Consider the following 18384-nt stretch of genomic DNA (forward strand, 5'->3'; position numbering starts at 1 on the left):
CATCAATAAAACAGAAAGCCAGTTCAGAATCCAGACATTTGAGTACCTGATAGTTGAGAGGAGCCAGTCCCCTGAAAAAGAATTGCTTGAGTAGGAGAAGGGAGAAGAGCTCCAACCTTGGCTTCAGTCTTGGCCTTCTCCCTGAGGCTTTCTGGCTCCAAGTCCAGTCTACCCACAATGCCATGGAGCTGTCATTCAGACCCATCAGGTTCAAACTTGGAGGTAACTCAAGCCTAGAGAGAGAAAGGATATCTCATCTTTTTCTGAGGACTTTCCCCCAGCTGTACTGGTCTCCGTGCACACTCCTCAGTGTTCCTAATCCTTAACCCTACCACACTACAACTAAGGATAGGGGCTAGACCTTGATTTCACTGATATGGGGAACTCCCAGAGGAGGAAATTCCCTGTAACAATGCAGGTCATCCCCTTCTCTGCCTTAATCTTAGAGATTTACCTGAGACACTGAGAAGTAAATGACTTTGCCCAGCATCACACACACACGCACACACACACACACATACACACACACACACACACACACACACACACACACACAGAGCTAGGATGGCCATTGGTAACATTTGAACCCAGGTTGTTTGGGCTCCAAGTCTTTACTTCACTATCCCACGCTACTTCTTGTAGTTCCTGTGGGTAATAATTCATCAACTAGGCTCTTAATAGCTATTTTTTTAAAATCCCCATGGACCAGATCGATAACAAAGTTAACAACCAGATTGTTAAGAGTTTTAGCTCCTGATCACTTAAGCTGGGTTATTAACTGTGGGCAGAAGCCACATAATTCCTGCCATAAATGGAGATGTGGCAGCCATGGAGATATGGGCCTGGCCAAGTGAGATGGTAGGCTCACAATTCTCTGACAGTCCCCAGGAGGAGCAGGCCCTTGGGGAAGGTAGTATGAAGTACACCTGGGGCAAAGAGATTGTTGCAAAGGCTTAGAGGAGACAGAAGCTAGGTGAGTTCTTCACCTTCCATATGATGACCACCTGGTAGATTTCCATTTTAACTAATTATTTTTGCTAACTGGGTGCTAATCTCCCCTCTTTCTATATTGCTAAATGACAACTCTTCTCAGTGTCCTTTAAATTTGGTGGAAGTCCCAGCCACCCAATCCTACTTTAAGCTCATGGGCCAATAGACTTGGAATTTGAAAAGACTGTAGAGGTCATCTATTCCAACCTCTTCATTTTACAAGTGAGGAGACTGAGGCTTCATTTCACGGTTGGGGAAACTGAGGCCCAGAGGCATTAAATAACCAAGTTCATGCATATGGAATGATAGACCCATAGATTTGGAGCTGGAAGGGATCCTGCCATTTTCTAGATAAAGAAACTGATGTCCAGAGGATTGAAAATGACTTGCCTATGATCACAGAGGTAATAAGTGATCACACATCCTCCATCTCCAAAGACAGCTTTCTTTCCTCTGTTATTGTAATAAGTTAAAATGCCAGCTCTGCTGTTTACAACTCGTATGACCCTAGGCAAGTTATTTCAAACTCTCTTAGATTCCTAACCTCATTCAGAAAATGGAGCAGTTCCCAGAAGTGATCTCTAAGCCCCTTTCAGCTGTAAATCCCACAGTTCTCTGGGCCTTCTTGGGAGAACATGTAGACTTTCCTTACCAGACTCTTAAGATTCTCTCCCTTGAAAGGAAAGCTAACAGCTCATAAATAAGCTAGATGGAAAGACCAAGCTCAGGAAAAAGGATCTGGCCTGTCTGCTACAGTTCTAGAGGATAAAAGTCAAGTGGGGAGAAAGTCATCATAGCCATGGGACTTTTAGCAGTTTAAGACTTCATAGAAAGATAGCTCCTGGCTCCTAGTAATGCCTAAATCCAGCCACAAACCCTATGGGCAGCCTAGGACTTTTTTCCTGAAGACTCACAAGTCGACATCCCGTATTCTTCATATCCCCTGCATCCCTACCCAATCAAAAATGTGAGTTCAAAAAGCACTCACAGATCCAATAGCCCAATGCCCTCTGTTTGCTGTTGAGGGACATTGAAGAGGACTTGCCCATGGCCAGGCAGCATGGACTAGAGTTCAGTAGAGATGGCAACATGGTGTAGTAGGGAAAAACACTGAATTTTGAGTCATAGATCATAGGTTTGGGAGATGGAGCCCCCCTTAGAGATCATCTAGTGCCTGGTGGATAGGGCGTTGGCCTCAGAGTCAAGACATCTCAGATACTTCCTAGTTGCATGACTGAGAAAGTCATCAAACCTCTGGGAACCTCAGTTTCTTCCTTTGTAAAATGGAGGATAATAACAGCATTTACCTCAAATGATGTTTATGAGGATCTGATGAGATGCTGTATATAAAGAGCTCTACAAACTTAAGAGACTTAGAGAAAAGTCAGTCATTATTTCCTTAGTCATTCCATGTCCTTGTTCCAGTCTCCCCCTAGCATTGCCCTGTGGTCCTTGACAAGATTTAAAAATAATCACAAGGTTGGTGCTCTTTCCACAATACCACGCTACCTCCTGTTCTAGCCCAACGTCCTCCTCCATCTACAAATGAGGAAACTGAGGTTCAAAGGTGATGTTACTGACCTGAGGTCACAGGGCTACAGAAGTGTTACCTGGGTCAATATTGGTGTGAATCCCTGCCATTTGCCATTTGAGTGACCTTGGGGCAATCACTTAACCTCTGGGCCATCTGTAAAATGAGGAGATTGGATGTTATGGTGTCTGAGGTCCCTTCCTCCTCCAGATCCAGGACCTGATGGTCCTAGGGGACAGGGACACAGCTCTCACCTCAACGCAAGGAAGTCCTTCCAAGCCATGAGAGCTTCTGATGCCCTCCTCTGCTGTCTTCTCCAGGACCTTACTCTAGCATTTTGCCTTCTCTCAGGCATCTTCCCTCCTTACCACTCCAGTAGTTCCTTTCCAGCATGCTCAAGCCTTCTATATCCTAAAAACAAAACCTTCCTTTGACCTTTCTGTCTTAGCCGGCTGCAGTCATGAGAATGAATTTCTTTAGTTTTTTCTACTTTCTCATTGGACACTCTTTCCTCAGCCCCTTTGAGTGGGGCTTCTGTGCCCACTCTTTTAAGGAGAAATAAAGATGGGCTGGAGCCAGGTTGTAAAGGGACAGAAAGAAAGAAAGAAAGAAAGAAAGAAAGAAAGAAAGAAAGAAAGAAAGAAAGAAAGAAAGAAAGAAAGAAAGAAAGAAAGAAAGAAAGAAAGAAGGAAGGAAGGAAGGAAGGAAGAAGAAGGAAGAAAGAAGGAAGGAAGGAAGGAAGGAAGGAAGGAAGGAAAGGAAGGAAGGAAGAAGGAAGGAAGGAAGGAAAGAAGGAAGGAGGGAGGGAGGAGGGAGGGAGGAGGAGGGAGGGAGGGAGGAGGGAAGGAAGGAAGGAAGGAAGGAAGGAAGGAAGGAAGGAAGGAAGCAAGGAAGGAAGGAAGGAAGGGAGGAAGGGAAGAAGGGAGGAAGGGAAGAAGGGAGGGAGGAAGGGAAGAAGGGAGGGAGGACGAAAAGAAGGAAGGGAGGGAGGGAGGAAGGGAAAGAGGAGGAAACACTGGATATAGAGTCCAAGGACTTGATTGAAATAGAAGCTCTGGTGCTTCTGGTCTGTGGGACCTTGAGGAGATGATTCTACCTCTGTGGACTACAGTTTCCTCATCTACATGCGCGCGCACACACACACACACACACACACACACACACATATCTAAGCCTCCTTGAGGAGAATAGTGTCTGAGAACTCTTTGTACCCCTTTCCTCACCTTGAACAAAGTAGGTCTGCAGGAAGTATGTACTGACTGCCTACTATGTACAAAGATCTTGCTAGGTTCTAAGGGGATATCAAGAATGATACAAGGTCCCTGCCCCTGCCCTCAAGGACCTTACAACACACAAAGGCTTGTTGACCAATTCATTAACTAACCTATTGATTTTGCATCAGACCTGTACCCTTCTGTGGCTGCTGGAGCCCTTGCTGTCAAGACATCCAGGTATCTCTGCCCCCTTGGGAGCCCACTCAGCCTCCCCCTCCTTCAAACTCATCAGTTCCAGAGCCTACCACCTTCCCCAAGAAGGAGGCAAGCATGGACCTTGTGACAGCGGTCAACAGTGTAGCTGAAGAGCCATTTTGCATGTATTCTGGGGGCCATCACCACTCTGACAGAGCCGCCTGTCACTTCCCATTGAGGGAACTGTCCATCTGAAGACATGCCAGGACCCTGCACTATCTGTGGATGCCCAGACAAGTTTGGGATGGGAAATTCAGACTCAGGATGGGTTGTGAGGCAGCAGCTGAAGCTGCTTCACCATTGGTTCTTTCAGGCCAGTCTTGAGATGCAGGGGCAAGACCTAAAAGCAAATTTTTCACATATGGTCTTTTTAAAACATTGTTTTTACAAAGTGACTTCTCCTTCTGTAAAACAATAGAACATAAGAGCTAGATGGAAGCTTAGACCATGCTGGAGCTAAAAAAGGATCTTAACATGAATGTCAGAGCTGAGATGTCAGAGCTGGGAGAAACTTTAGAATATAGAAAATCAGAGCTGAGAGGGCCCTTAGAATAGGGAATGTCAAAGTTAGAAGAGGCTTTAGAACACAGAATGCCAGGACTAAGAGAGACCTTAGAACATAGAATGTCAGGGCTAGGAGGAACCTCAAAACACAGAATATCAGGCCTGGGAAGGGCCTTAGAATGCAGAAAGTCAGAGCTGGAGGAAACTTAGAACATAGAAGTCAGAGCTGGGAGAAGCCCTAGACCTTGCACTCTAGTCCTTTTGTGTTACATACAAAGAATCTGAGACCCAAAAAGGGGGAATAGCATGTTCAAAGAAAAAGCAAAGCCAAGATTTGAACTTGACCCCAATCCAATGTTTTTTCCACTTTTCCACAATTAATTAAACTAAGCATAAACAACATAAAGTAGCTCACATACCATATAAATCTTAATAGACCAATAAAGGAGAATGAGGGGACTGTGTTCTGTGGAAGAAAAAAGGCTTCAGGGCCCAGGGTCCGGCTCCTTGTAACCTCAAGGTCTGGATCCTCATGACCCCAGGGTCTGGATCCTTGTAATCTCAGGGTCTGGGTCCTCGTGACCCCAGGGTCTGGATCCTTGTAACCTCAGGGTCTGGATCCTTGTGACCCCAGGGTCTGGATCCTTGTAACCTCAGGGTCTGGATCCTTGTGACCCCAGGGTCTGGGTCCTCGTGACCCCAGGGTCTGGATCCTCATGACCCCAGGGTCTGGCTCCTTGTGACCCCAGGGTCTGGATCCTCATGACCCCAGGGTCTGGATCCTTGTAACCTCAGGGTCTGGATCCTTGTGACCCCAGGGTCTGGATCCTAGTAACCTCAGGGTCTGGATCCTCATGACCCCAGGGTCTGGATCCTCATGACCCCAGGGTCTGGCTCCTTGTAACCTCAAGGTCTGGATCCTCATGACCCCAGGGTCTGGATCCTTGTAACCTCAGGGTCTGGATCCTCGTGACCCCAGGGTCTGGATCCTTGTAACCTCAAGGTCTGGATCCTCGTGACCCCAGGGTCTGGATCCTTGTAACCTCAGGGTCTGGATCCTTGTGACCCCAGGGTCTGGATCCTCGTAACCTCAGGGTCTGGATCCTTGTGACCCCAGGGTCTGGGTCCTCGTGACCCCAGGGTCTGGGTCCTCGTGACCCCAGGGTCTGGATCCTCGTGACCCCAGGGTCTGGCTCCTCGTGACCCCAGGGTCTGGATCCTCGTGACCCCAGGGTCTGGATCCTTGTAACCTCAGGGTCTGGATCCTTGTGACCTCAGGGTCTGGATCCTTGTAACCCAGGGTCTGGATCCTTGTGACCCCAGGGTCTGGCTCCTTGTGACCCCAGGGTCTGGATCCTCATGACCCCAGGGTCTGGATCCTTGTAACCTCAGGGTCTGGATCCTTGTGACCCCAGGGTCTGGATCCTTGTGACCCCAGGGTCTGGATCCTCGTGACCTCAGGGTCTGGATCCTCATGACCCCAGGGTCTGGCTCCTTGTAACCTCAGGGTCTGGATCCTCATGACCCCAGGGTCTGGATCCTCATGACCCCAGGGTCTGGATCCTTGTAACCTCAGGGTCTGGATCCTCGTGACCCCAGGGTCTGGATCCTTGTAACCTCAAGGTCTGGATCCTCGTGACCCCAGGGTCTGGATCCTTGTAACCTCAGGGTCTGGATCCTTGTGACCCCAGGGTCTGGATCCTTGTGACCTCAGGGTCTGGATCCTTGTGACCCCAGGGTCTGGCTGCTTGTGACCCCAGGGTCTGGATCCTCATGACCCCAGGGTCTGGATCCTTGTAACCTCAGGGTCTGGATCCTTGTGACCCCAGGGTCTGGATCCTTGTAACCTCAGGGTCTGGATCCTTGTGACCCCAGGGTCTGGGTCCTCGTGACCCCAGGGTCTGGATCCTCATGACCCCAGGGTCTGGCTCCTTGTGACCCCAGGGTCTGGATCCTCATGACCCCAGGGTCTGGATCCTTGTAACCTCAGGGTCTGGATCCTTGTGACCCCAGGGTCTGGATCCTTGTAACCTCAGGGTCTGGATCCTCATGACCCCAGGGTCTGGATCCTCATGACCCCAGGGTCTGGCTCCTTGTAACCTCAAGGTCTGGATCCTCATGACCCCAGGGTCTGGATCCTTGTAACCTCAGGGTCTGGATCCTCATGACCCCAGGGTCTGGATCCTCATGACCCCAGGGTCTGGCTCCTTGTAACCTCAAGGTCTGGATCCTTGTGACCCTAGGGTCTGTATCCTCATGACCCCAGGGTCTGGATCCTTGCAGCCTTGGGGTCTGACTCCTTGTAACCCCAGGGTCTGGATCCTTGCCGCCCCAGGGTCTACATCCTCGCCCTCCCATCCCTGAGGCCTGTAAAGTTCCTAGGCATCTTGAGGGTGCAGCATCACCGGGCCAGGCTCTCTCCCTCGCTCCCACACACTTCATCATCACAGGGTCTTGACCTGCCCCAGTAGAGGGAAGGGCTCTTCTGCAAACTTAGCACACATCTCAGTTGGGAGGATGGAAAGTCCTTCAAAACCCTTCTGCAGGCTTCTCACATAAGTTCCCCGTACTCTGTGCCTTTGTCGGTCAAATCTATAAGCATTCATTAAGGGCCTATGATGTGCCTGGTACTGTTCTAAGCACAAAGAATGAAGCAATTCCTACTTCTAAAGGCCTTGCATTCTAACAGGGTAGACAAGCTGGCTATGACCTCTACCAAATCCTCACAGAAGTCCTAGAGCCCTAGGGATCTTCACATCTTGGCTTCTCTTATCTGTAAATTCAGGATGATTATGCCGTACTTTGCCCCTCACAGTGCTGGGGGTTTTATGAAACCCAAAAGAAATCATGTTTGCAAAAAAGCTGTTTAAACAGTCCATCCTTGGATGAATTCTGTAGCGGGTTCGCTAGTACAGATTGCGACCTTCTCATCCTATGGAATTCTTGTTCTCGTCCTTCCATAAATCCCCAACAGACCTTATCTCAGTTTCTTTACATTCTGTGGGCACTAATACAGCTGTCCATCTGTTGTCCTTTGAGCTCTGTAGCAGGCCTTCCCCTCCTCCCCTTCTTAGCATATATTTCCTGGATGATATCCTTCATGCCTCCTCTTATCTGCACAAGGTGCAACCTCCTTACAACCACCATGAATCTCCCCATTTCCCTTTGGACCTTCCACAATTTTGACTGTTCAGGGCCTGTGATTTCCATATGCATCACTGGGAGAATACTGTTCAAGAGAGGAAAACGTATTTCAAGGAAAAGTCGGGGATCATTCAATTATGAAATTATCAAATGAGATCATATGTATAAAGCACTTATCATAGTGCCTGGCACATAGTAGGAACTTAATAAATGCTTATTCCCTAATGTATAATAATACAATTCAATCCAACAAGCATATATTAAGCACCTATTCTGTATCAGACACTGCACTCAGCTCAGGCTTCCCCTATGTGTCTGCAGCTTCCAGAGTCTTTATTTCTCTCCTAAAGAATGTCTGGAGCCCCACATTTCTCACTCTCGAGAAATTCTCCCCTCTCTCAGACACTCAGCTTCATATTGGATTCAGCATTCTCTCCACCAATTAGGAGACATGTCTCTTACATCTGCAGCAGCAGCATACAAAATGTCCCAGGCTTGGGTGGAAGTCTGGTTACACTGGAAAATGGGAATAATGTCCGTTAACTTCAATACTTCCAGGTTCCTTGACTACATCTGTGGGAGTGCATCCTCCATAAGCCAGAGCATGCATGGCCCCTCCACCCCTTACTGGACACTTGCACTAGTTTCTGTGAACAGCAATGGAAGGGCATTCTGGTGTGGAGCTTCCTTGCAGTCTGTCCTTAGAAGAGAAGTGCAAAAGGCTCTTGCTAAACCTTGCCAGCGTGGTAGCATCTGCCAGAGCTTGAGCCTGGCCAGCTTAGCTTTAGAGAACCCAAGTTCATCTCTGGACCATGATAAGGCATCAGACGAGGACCTTAGGGGAAGAATGCTAGCAGAGAACATAAAAATATACTCAATAAATATAAGCGATTGTTATAATTAGCAGAAGAATATTTTAGGCCCAAAACCCCTTTCAGGGCCTAGCATGTTCCAGCTCCCACTGAGGACAAAAGAGTAAGATGTCTCGAGACCCACAGAAATATTTCTTGGACTGTCCCAAAGGCTCAAAGCCTGGCAAGGGAAGTATCTGGAGCTGCCAATGACTGGGGTTAGGGGAGAAAGAGCAGCTGGGCTGCCAACCTGCCCCTGCAGAGATGCCTCATCAGGTCATCATGGTGTCAGACCATAGCTGAAGTAGCGTTCTCATATTTTAGGAAGGACATTGATAAAACGAGGACAGCAGTGGATAGAATGTTGGGGGCAGAGAACTTGGAGTGAGGAAGGCCTGAATTTTAATCTTACCTCAGACACTTACTAGCTGTGTGACCCTGGGCAAGTCACTTAACCCCAATTGCCTCCAAAAAAAAAAAAGAGGCCATAGACTCCCCCTGCTTGGCAGTCTTCAAGCAAAGGCTGGCTAAATACTCTTCAGTTGTTATCATAGAGATTCCTTTGGGGAATGAGTTGGACTAGAAGGTCTCTCTGCCTCTTCCCCTTCTAAAACTCTGTGATTCTATATAGGGGCAGTGGGAGGTAGTGGAAACAGGGGATTTTGAATTAGAAGGCCTAGTTTAACTACTTATTCCTCATTCTATTCACTTTAATTCCAGTCTTCTCCTACCAACAAGGGTAAGTCAGGTAAGAGAGGCAGGAAGAGCACATGACTTGGAGTCAGCAGAGCCCTAAGTTCAAATCCTGGTCCTGATGCTTACTAGCTGTGTGACTGTGAGCAAGTCACTTCCTTTCCTCAAATCTCAGTTTCCTCATCTCTAAAATGGGAGCAGTAATCTATAAAATGGGCATTTATACTACCTGCTTTGCAGGGTTGTTGTGAGGAAAACCCTTTGTAAACCTGGAAGCTCTAAATTGGGAGTGGCGACTGTTATCTGTGTGGCTGTGGACATCTTCCTAGTTTTTAGTTTTCTCATTTGTGAAGAGGAGAGGGTTGGACTAGATGATACATCTTTAGTGATTCAGTGAAAAGTTTTGATTTTTGAGTCAGAAGACCCAGGTTCTGTCCTGGCTCTTCTACTGACTAGCTCTGTGACCTTAGAGTCACATGCCACCTTTCTGGGCCCGTTTCCTAAAGGAAAAGGTTGAACCAGATGACCTTCAATGCTCCTTCCTGCTCTAAATCTACGTTGATGCCAACATCATTTGATAAATCAGGTGATCCTGGAAGTGCCCCAAGGGACATCATCATTGCTTTTGAAACCTTAGGCCTTCACATCCTCAAGCATCCAAGGGCTGTCCCACTGTACCCGGGACATGTAGTTGCCTTAGCAACTGTGAGAAGAAGCAAAGAATCTTGCTGAGACAGCAGAATGGAGCTAGCTGTTAGGGTAGGAGGGAGAGGTAGAAAGTTGGAATGGGAAATTTTAAGGAGGAGTAGAAAAATTCTACATTCCCTGGATTTTACCCAGAAGTGCCAGCCTCACTCACTTGCTCAGCCTTTCTCCAACCCCCTTCCTGAACTTTAAATGCCCCTCCCTTCCTGAATCAGCCAATGTAAAGGCCAATTATTCAGCCCATGTCTCTGGTTAGCACAGTCAGATGGAGCTAATGAGGCCAAGGTCTAGGGCTCAATCCCTCTGAAGGCCAGTTAGCTTTGCTCTCATCCGTAGCCATGGGCTGATCTCCTGACCTTGGCCATCTGCCTAGCCTGTACCTTGGGTTACAGGGAGGAATAATTCTCAGAATATCCTACATAGGAAAGAGAGTGGAGACCTCAGAAGTCACCTAGTCCAAAAAGGACCTGAATGGAAACGCCCTCTCCAGCATCCACAGAAAATGGTTACCCTGCTACTTCTTGAAGTCCCTGTGGATGGGAAGCCCATCACCTTCCCAAAGCAGGCCAGGCCACTTGGAGGAAATTCTCATGATAAGAAGATTTTCCTTTCTATCTACCTTCCTCTACCTTCTACCTTTGAGTGCTTTTCTGGCCCTCTAGGGCCAAGCAGTATGAGTCTAATCATCTTCTACGTGACAGCCTTCAAAATACAGGGTCCTCAACAAAGCTTTATTAAGTACCTATTAAAGAACTGGAGGTAAGCAGGTAGATTGAGGACAGACATTTCTCTCAAGAAACCTAAATCAAATGAGAAGAAAGAGAAGTACAAAAAATGGTACTCAGGAGAGAGACAAAGAGACAGAGAGAGAAAAGAGAAGAGAAAGTTGAGAAGAGAGACCACTTGGCCCTTGAGGGAGGGAGGGTGTGAGAAAAAGGGTAGATCAACAAATACTTCATAGAGGAGATGGTACCTGTGTTGAAACAGTTAAAATTCTGATATGGCTGGAACATAGACTGTATGAAGGGAATGATGTGAGGCAGGGTAGAGCCAGTTGTATATGTAAAGACAATAGGGAGCCACTGAAGATTTTTGAATAAGGGAATAATACGGTGAAAGCTGGGCTTTAAGAAGATTATTAGGCAGCTCTTCTGGGGGTGGACTGGAGAGAGGAGAGATTCACAGGAGGGAAACCAATTAGGAGGTTGTTGTAAGAGTCCAGACCAGAGATCATAAAGGCCTGAACTAGAGGAGTAGCTATGTGCAAACGGAACATATGTGAGTGATATTGTGAGGATAGATCAGACAGCTAACTAGATATGGAGAGTGAAGAAGAGAGGAGAATCAGGAGTGACTTGGTGACTAGAGAATGGTAGCATCCTCAATAGAAATAGGGCAGTGAGGATAAGGAGGAAAAGGGAGGTAAGGAAATGGAGGTAACAAGCATAGAAGGGTCTTTCTAAGAATTTGACTGTGGAAAAGGAAAAGCAATCTATGCATAATGGGTGCCGATAAAGACAAAAGACAACTTTTTCGTCAGAAACTGGAGCAAAGGAGGCAAAAGTGGGCAATGCCAACGTGGGGTTTTGAAATGTAGAGTAGTGGAGAAGAGGGAACCCAGGGCAGATGACCTTGATTTCCTCAGTAAAGCAGAAGTCAAGGAGCTCTGCTGAGAGAGAATTGGGAAGTGGAGGATTTGAGAAGAGTTTGGGACCCCAATTGTGGGGAGTGAGGCAGAAAGTCAGTCAGGGAAGCCCAAAGGATTACCAAGCATCAGGGAGTGTCCAGGTGAGAGTATGTCGCATAAATTGTAGCATATTTAGTCAGCACAGTTGTTTGGTTTAGTGTGAACCTCTGTCAACAGCTATTCTCTCTCCCAGGGGTATTTGCTTTCTAAGCCGGATCTCTCAGTGCAGAATGGAAGGTATCCTACCTTAGTAATGAAATGGTAGGCTTTTACGTGTTTGTTGGTAGGTATTTGCAGAGGCAAGAAACTTTCTCATTAGACTATGAGTTCTTTGGGAGCAAGGACTAATTTTTGCCTTTATTTGTATCCCCAGCACTTAGCATAGTACCTAGCACATAGTAGGTGCTTAATAAATGCTTGTTTCCTGACTTACTTTCTGGTTACTTTAAAATAGGAATTCTTAACCTTTTTCTGTGTCCTGAACCCCTTTGGAAGTCTAGTGAAGCTATGCACCCCTTCTCAGAATCACATTTTCAATGCATAAAGTAAAATGCATAGATTACAAAAGAAAACATTTATATTGAAATAGTTACCAAAAAAATATTTTAAAAAAACAAGTTTACAGACCTCAGGCTCAGAAGCCCTGTGGATCTAAGAGGCTGGGTGGCAGAGTGACCAGGAGGTATGGCCTTGACACAGAAAACGTAGATGCAGATCTGGGTTTGAACACTTAACAGCTGAGTGAACATGGGCAAGTCACTAAATGTCCCTGTGCCTCTGTTTCCTCATCAGTAAAATGAGACCAATGATACTTCTATCTACCCCCAACAGACTGTTGTTTAGAAGATACTTTTGCAAACCTTAGAACAGGATATACATGCAAGCTGTTGCTATTATTTTCACCCATAGTCTCCAGGACTCGGCCTGCTTCTTTCCTTTTAAATGACTTTTTCATATCCCCTGTATGTGCTGCTGGCCTTTCATTCCCTCTGCCCTTATCTGGGCCCTTCTGAGGCTGCCAGTAGAATGATCCCTCTGCTCTATTGTCTGAGCTGCTAACCTGCTGCTGTAAATCCCAGGCCTTATCTTGCCCAGGAATTTATTGCTTTCCTGGGGACTGTGAGCTGCTGAGAGGATGGGAACTATAAGGGAGCAACTAGGAAAGGCCTGAAGGCCCTGGCTTGGAGAAGGGGGGGGAATGGTGTAGAGTGGGGAACATTCTGTGATGAGAGGTAAGGTTGTCACACCTAGGCCAGTGTGAGGAAGGGTTGGTCTGTGATCAGGGTCAGACTTATCCATAAGTTTGTGGCCCATCATAAGGTTAGGATCTGCAGCCTGGGCCAGGGGGAAGTCTGGGGCCAAGATTATGGCTATAGTGAGTGACCAGAGACATGCCGGCAAGGGGATGGGGGAGGGGAGAAGGGATGGATTATTTAAGGTAAGAGTTCTTAATGATGTGCCATAGACCCTTTTGGCAGTATGGTAAAGCCTATGTATACCCTCTCTGAATATTTTTAAATGCACGAAATAAAACACACAAAGTTATAAAGGAATCTAAAAGTTAGTAAAAGTATAGCAGTTTGTTTGTTTTTTTCATTCCCCAAAGTGTTCATGGATTCCCTCCCTCTGAAATCTATGGACTCTGTGGACCCTGGGTTAAGAACCTCTGATCTAGGGAGATCAATAACTTCAGTACTCTGGGCTTTTTCTGAAGGTGTGCTTCCAAGGAACTCCCCAAAGGCAGGAAATTGAAAGCATGAATCTTGCCTCCAGGCAGGAGCCCCTAATGACATGAGGAAAGAATTTAGAGCTAGAAGAGACTTAGAGGTCATCCAGTCCAATGTCCTTATTTTACAAGTGAGGAAACTGAGGCCCAGAAAAGGAAAGGGATTTTCTGAGTGTCACATGATAAGGAGGAGGCACATTTGAACCTGGATCCTCTGACTCTAAATCTGACACTCTTTCCATTAAACCACACTGCTCAAGGATCCATCTGTGGCCAGAGACTGGAGTCACAGGGCCTAGTTTCCGGCCCTCTGGCCTCTCTAGCTTTATCCCACATCATTCTCCTTCATGCAATCTCCATTCCAGTTCCCTATACAGGACATGCCACATTTATACTTTGCACAGCCAGATGCCCCAGGTCCAGAATGCATTCTCCCCACCCTCGCATCTGCCTCTTGGAAATACAGGCTGCCTTCAAAGGTACCTGCCACCTCCCTCCATGAGATCTTTTCCCCCACCTCCACCTCCCACAGCTCTCCCTCCCCCTCGATATAACTTTCTATTAATTGTATATCCTATGTACTTACTTATCCCCTCCTCTGGTAGAACGTAAGCGCCTTGAGGTCAGAGACTCTCATTTTTTGTCTTGATACTCCCAGTAGGTAGCACAGTGCCTGACATGTAGTAGGTGCTTAATAAATGGTTGAATTTCTTAAGACATGGATGGGGCTAAGAGTGCTGCCTGAGCCTGAGGTTAGCCTATGGCCATGGAATAAACTCTTTTTGGTGAAAAGGTAACCGGCCTTTGGAGAGACAAACCCATGACCTTGGCCTCATTAGGAGAGGCTCACCAGCTGAGCCAATCTGGCTTCTCCTCAATACCAAGATGGGATGGAGGCGGCGCCATTCCGAGGGACTTGTGGGCCTTGGCAAGACAACAGCAAGATAGTGCCATCACTTTCTGCTTCTCAGTGGCATGGCAACTGGGCACACACCTTCCCCTCCTGCTTCAGGGGTTAAAAGATGATGCAGGGCAGAGGGCGCTCATGGAATTTCACAGAGCACCAGATTGCTCGGGGCCCTGAACACAAAAAGAAGACAGAGAAGGAAGGGATCTCAGAGGTCATCTAGTCCAACCTCCTGCTTTTACAGATGGGGAAACTGAGGCCCAGAGAGGCTACAAGGCCTGTTTCTATAGTAGGCACTCGATAAATGCTTGTTGTTTGCTGGCCTAAGATCTGGGACTGAAATCCAGGCCAGGGCCCACTGCTAACAGGACAGAATAGCTTCCTCCATTTCTGCAGCTCTCTAAGGTCTATGAAGCACGTAACTCACAACCGCCCTGTGAGGTGCCAGCCAAGATTGTGGTGGGGAAACTGAGGTTTGGACAGACTGAGAGCCCACTGTGGAACGCAGGTCTCTTGACTCCAAATCCACGGCTGTCTCCGCCGTACCTCACTGTATAGAAGTGGGAACAGGCCAAGAACTGGGGTTTATTCAGTTTAGCCAAGATTTATTAAGCACTCCTCCCCGCCCCCCCATCCTCTGTGATGGAATTTCAGACACAAAAGTAAGACTAGCCCTGCTTTCAGGGGGCTTACCTACTAGAGGGAGGGCAGGGCTAGGAAATAACACTGGAGGCTTCGGGGTTCAAACCCTAGCTCTGCAATGACCTTGGACAAGTCTCTGGGCCTCAATTTCTTCATCTGTTAAAAGAGAGGATACATATGGCTAGTGATGTCAGAGGCAGGGCTTGAACCCAGGTCTTTCTGACTATGAGGCCATCTCTCTATCCACTATGCCACAATACCTGTCTAAAACTAAGTCCTGGAAAGACTGTGTTATATCCCACAGGAAAGAAGCAGCAGAGACAGGATTTGAACCCAGGTCCTCTGACTCCAGAGGCTAATGTTCCTTCTGTTGTATCAAACTGCCTTTAAAAAGTGCTTGTGAGGGGCAGCTAGGTGGCGCAGTGGATAGAGCACGAGCCCTGAAGTCGGGAGGACCTGCATTCAAATCCGACCTCAGACCAAAAATTGAACACTTGCTAGCTGTGTGACCCTGGGCAAGTCACTTAACCCCAACTGCCTTAAAAAAAAAGTGCTTGTGGATGGATCTTTCTGCAGAATGAGGGGACACATGGATGAAGGGATCTCACTTGTCCATAGGCTCAGGCCTTTCTCTCTTCCTTCTCTCTGCAGATTTGAAAAAAGCCCCTGAGCAGCTGGAAGAGCAAGGAGGGGTGATCTGGAGAATGACAGGTGGCCTCTTCAGTATCACCAAGGGCGCTGTGGGGGCCACTCTAGGAGGTGTCGCCTGGGTGGGGAGCAAGAGTCTGGCGTTCACCAAGACAGCTGTGACCACGGTGCCCACTGCCGGCATGGGGCTGGTGAAGGGCAGCGTGTCTGCCGTGAGCAATGGCGTGGGGGCGGTGGGCTCTGCCATGGCCGGGAAGGTCCCTTTCACCACCAGGAAGAAAGATAAGGCCGATTAACTTCAGGGCATGGCGAGATCCTCATCTGTCCCCAGGACTCCCTTTCTTCAGACAGATGGGCCCAGCCCTCATCTGGCCCATGCACTGCTCCCCAGGCCACAGCTAGAAGCAGTTTCCTCTGTTCCCCCTCTGCCTCCACCACTTAGGCCTGCTAGGCTCAGGTCAGATGTTGGCCACAGATTTTCATAGTGTCATCCCCAGCCCTGAAGCTCCATCTCTCAAGCTAGGCAGAGAAGATGGTTCCCAGGGCCTCTGAGGGTGGCCTTCAGGGAGATGTGGCAACCAAGGGGAATGGGGTCCTGAAACAGACCAGGGTCAGCTGGAAAAGCAACCCATAGAACCACAGCCGGCCAGAGCCCAGGGCTGCTTCTTCTGCCCACTTGGCTTAAACATCACTGTTCTTGCCCCCAGCCAAGGCCAAAGCTTCCTTCTCCTTCAGCATGGGTAGGACCAAGTTCTCTCCCAATTCTCCCTAGCACCCACTTGTGGCCTCTAGACCTAGAGGCCATAAAGTATAGACTCCTACAATTCCAGCACTGCACTGGGACCTTGGAGAGATGGGGAAACTGAGTCCTACTGACCCCTCAGGGTGACCTTTCATGGGACACAGGGAGCGGCAGCATCAAACATGGATGGGCTAGGGTCTGAACTGAGCCCAACGCCAGCTGGTCCAATGGGTGACCACATCTGAAAGACAACCCATAGAATGTCAGCTCCCTGAGGGCAGGGACTCCCTCATTTTTTGTCCTTCTGTCCCTAGTACCTGTCATACAGTAGGCACCTGGGAAATGATTTTTGAATGGAATGGATGGGATTAGTGGCAGAGCCGGGGCCAGAACCCAAGTGTCCTACCTCCCAGGCCAATGCCCCTCCTGCCACACTACAGCGGCTGCGCTCATCTTTGCCTGCTGCCCAACTTGGAGCCAAGCACGTTGCAGCAACCCCATAGTCTGCATGCCTACAGATTCCATGGTTTCTTTAATCACAAGGGTGGGGGGTTCTCCCTTACCCTTGAGTCCTGGAATGTGACAAAGGAACAGGGCCCAAGACCCGGCCCCCAGGTTCTCAGAAATGGCCATTCTTTGGGTGGTGGAATGGGGGGAGTGGGGGGAGAGGGGAAGGCTGACCTTTTCTGCCAGGTCAAGGCCAGTCACATTGAAGGTGGGAGTTCCTAGTCACTAGGGGGCAGTAGAAATGACTTCCCCATGGCTATCTTTATCTGGCCTCTTCTGGCTCGCCTTGGACCATGGGCAGGGCAAAGTTGGACAGTTCCAGAAGGGATTCAGGCATTTGTCTGGTGACCTATGGAGAGCTGGAGAGGAGGGAAGAAGAACAGCTGAGCTTCACATCTGAGCCATCCTAATTCTCCCCCCAGTGATGTCACACAGGAATATCACCCCTCAGGGTCATCCCCATAACCTGGGCAACATGAGATTCTCCCAGCCTCCTGCCCAGAGATGGTCCCACCGAGTCACACAGAATCCCAGAGCCGGAAAAACCTCAGATGTCAACCAGTCCTACCCATGTCTGAACAAAAACCCCTCCCCAACTTAGGCCTGTCTCTCCATCTTCTCACACATGAAGCTCTAATGCAAGAGTTTGAGCTCGCAGGAGAAAAGAGCTGCCCACCTATGGTAGGACCTAGCTCAGGTGAGAAGTCTTCTCTGGAGCTGGCCGTCAGCCCTCTTCTTGTCCCTTCAAGTTCTCCAGAGCACTCAGAGGAACACGTCAAAGGCCTGACCCCAAGGGGATCTGCTCTTCTCCTCCCTCAGCCCAGAAAAGGGGGGCAGTGTGGGGATTCTGGCAAGTATCCCATTGCCTTGTGTTGGGGTGGGGTGGGAAGCATCCATGTAATTTTAATGACAATAAAGTTTGAAAGTGAAGATCTTTGGGCTTGTGCTCTGTGATTCAAAGATGGCAGCCTGAACAAAGAGCAGCAATAGGCAGGAAGCGAAGTCCTTTCTCAATGAGCCCCAGTATCCAGGACTAGGCAACAGCTGAGAAAGCCACTATGTTAAGAACATCGGCTGCCCTGGCATCCAGAACAAGGGCAGCGATTGTCCTGGGGTGTTCTGCTGTGACCTGACCCCATTTAGAGCATTGTGTTCAGTCCTGAGTCCCACTGTTTAGGAAGGGCAGCCAAAATGATGGAGGGCCCTGAGATCAAGACTGTGGCACGTGAAGATCACTTGGGAGAACTGGAGACATTGAGTCTGCAGAAGAGAAGACGAGGGGGACGGACAGGGAGAGGACCCATTATTACTGTGTTGACATATTTGAAGGGTTGTTATATAGGAAAGGGGGCAGCTGGGTGGTACAATGGATAGAGCACCAGGCCTGGAATCAGGAAGACTCATCTTCCTGAGTTCAAATCCTTACTAGCTTACTAGCTGTGTGACCCTGGGCAAGTCACTTCTTTTTGCCTCAGTTTCCTCATCTGTAACATGAGCTGGAGAAGTAAATGGTCTCAGGGTGGGGGGTGGTAAGAGCCATCACTCCCTAGGAATCCTGGGTTTTTTCCACTCCTAAGGGAGCCCCACCCAGGCTAGTAATGTATGTCGCAATATTCCTGATTTGTTTGGAAGTCCTGT

General features: G+C 48.4%; 1 protein-coding gene across 2 annotated transcripts in view; it reads left to right on the top strand.

Moving 5' to 3' along the window:
• The window catches only part of LOC110223982 (transmembrane protein 263-like), a 361940-nt gene extending 344264 nt beyond the window's left edge, over window positions 1-17676 (top strand). For both annotated transcript variants that reach the window (XM_021009761.2, XM_021009762.2), the window contains exon 3: window positions 15501-17676. In XM_021009761.2, the coding sequence (XP_020865420.1) occupies window positions 15501-15793 (293 nt within the window). In that variant the 3' untranslated portion in view covers window positions 15794-17676. The remainder of the gene's footprint in view (window positions 1-15500) is intronic.
• Window positions 17677-18384: the final 708 nt, after the last annotated feature.

Source organism: Phascolarctos cinereus, unplaced genomic scaffold, assembly GCF_003287225.1.
Source record: "Phascolarctos cinereus isolate Bilbo 61053 unplaced genomic scaffold, phaCin_HiC Scaffold_9;HRSCAF=440, whole genome shotgun sequence".
Lineage (NCBI taxonomy): Eukaryota > Metazoa > Chordata > Mammalia > Diprotodontia > Phascolarctidae > Phascolarctos > Phascolarctos cinereus.